The 1,584-nt window shown below is 40.5% G+C and overlaps 1 protein-coding gene across 1 annotated transcript in view; it reads left to right on the plus strand.

Moving 5' to 3' along the window:
* The window catches only part of fscn2a (fascin actin-bundling protein 2a, retinal), a 10,774-nt gene that overhangs the window by 6,425 nt on the left and 2,765 nt on the right, over positions 1 to 1,584 (plus strand). Inside the window, exons 3-4 of the mRNA XM_014023770.1 lie at positions 21 to 142; positions 232 to 399. Of these exons, the coding sequence (XP_013879224.1) occupies positions 21 to 142; positions 232 to 399 (290 nt within the window). The remainder of the gene's footprint in view (positions 1 to 20; positions 143 to 231; positions 400 to 1,584) is intronic.

Genomic DNA, 1,584 nt, shown 5'->3' on the forward strand with positions numbered 1-1,584 from the left:
ACCCCACCCCCTCCCTCCAGAGAGGTCAACACAATGTTTGACATTGAGTGGCGAGGACACAGGGTTGCACTCAAGGCAAGCAATGGGAAGTATGTGTGCACAAAGAAAAACGGGCAGCTCTCAGCGGTCAGCGACGCAGTGGGTAAGTGCTTTTTAGGCAACTCACTTATTGCCACAATCACTTCTGTATCAGTCCATACGTGCCAGACAAACGTGTACCGCTCTCTCCAGGTGATGACGAATTACTCCTGATGAAACTCATTAACCGCCCGATGCTGATCCTCCGTGGAGAGAATGGCTTCGTGTGTCACCACAAGAACTCCAACACTTTGGATGCCAATCGATCCGTCTATGACATCTTCTCATTGATCTTCAACAACGGAGCCTACAACATAAAAAGTCAGTTTAAAAAAAGGTGTCCGTTTTTATGAATGCAGAATATGGTCTTTAATATGCATGGTCAAGGTAAAAAGGAGGAACAAATTTAGTTTTTAACTTATTATCCTCAAAAAGATAATGTGTTCCTCACCAGGTGTTGAAATTAAAACCAGGTGATTGATAATATATGATGGGCTGTGTTTATTTTAATTAAAGATGAGCCAAAAATACTGAAGCTGCATGTGGAAAATGATTCAGCAGAGCCAATTTTAGCTGCAGCAACTTGAGGTAATCATCTTCTGCACAACCCTATCACAGCATGTCGTTTATATTCAGGTCTGGATTTTGTCCGGCTCATTAAACACCTTACTTTTTGAGGCATTTTATTTTAAATTCGTTGCTATATGCTGCAGATCATTGCCCTGTTGGGTGGCCCGTTTTTTTTATTTTTTATGTTTTTTTGGCGATGCTTCTGCTGTCAGGCAAATGGCCTCATATTTCATGATAAAACTTTAGATTGCAGGAGGAATTCATGGTTGACTCATTCACCCGTTTTACAAAACACTTGCAATCTGAGCCTGAGATGCCTTCGTCCCAGCTTATAGACCAACTAAGGAGGACTGAGAGGCTGAGGGAGGTAGTCACAGAGCCAAAATGGACAGTATGTGTAAGGGTGAGCTGGCAATGGAGTTTAATCCAGTAATGACAAACAATTTGTGTGAGCAGCCAGCTCAGGAATTTAGAGTGGATTACATCCAACACCCATTCAATGTGCAGTTCTTTATTTCAGCACTGTTGCGGCTCTATGACAGGCTTCATGTTTTATAAGCTCACGTTGTGGAACATGACCAGCTAAACTGGTGCATTTGTGGATGAGAGGCAGCCTTGTCTTTTTTGAACATGGAACCATTTTGTGTAAAACCCCTTTAAGGTGCTTAGGTCCAGCTCAAATCATTACCTTTCTACCACCATGCTTTACAATTGGCATGCAATATTTATTTAACGTTTGGTTTGCTCTGTGCATTAGGAAACACTTTCACCTTAATTACTGAACTTCTTGTTTAGAAATGCTTTTATTACTCGGACTGAAATGTTGCAAAAATCACACTAACAAATAATTTTCAATGAGTTGCGTTTGAGCACCACTTTTTTGTCTATTCATGACTCTTAATGTTTATTAAAGTTGATGCAAAAGTATTAATTTAA

The sequence above is a fragment of the Austrofundulus limnaeus genome, unplaced genomic scaffold (assembly GCF_001266775.1).
Source record: "Austrofundulus limnaeus strain Quisiro unplaced genomic scaffold, Austrofundulus_limnaeus-1.0 Scaffold389, whole genome shotgun sequence".
Lineage (NCBI taxonomy): Eukaryota > Metazoa > Chordata > Actinopteri > Cyprinodontiformes > Rivulidae > Austrofundulus > Austrofundulus limnaeus.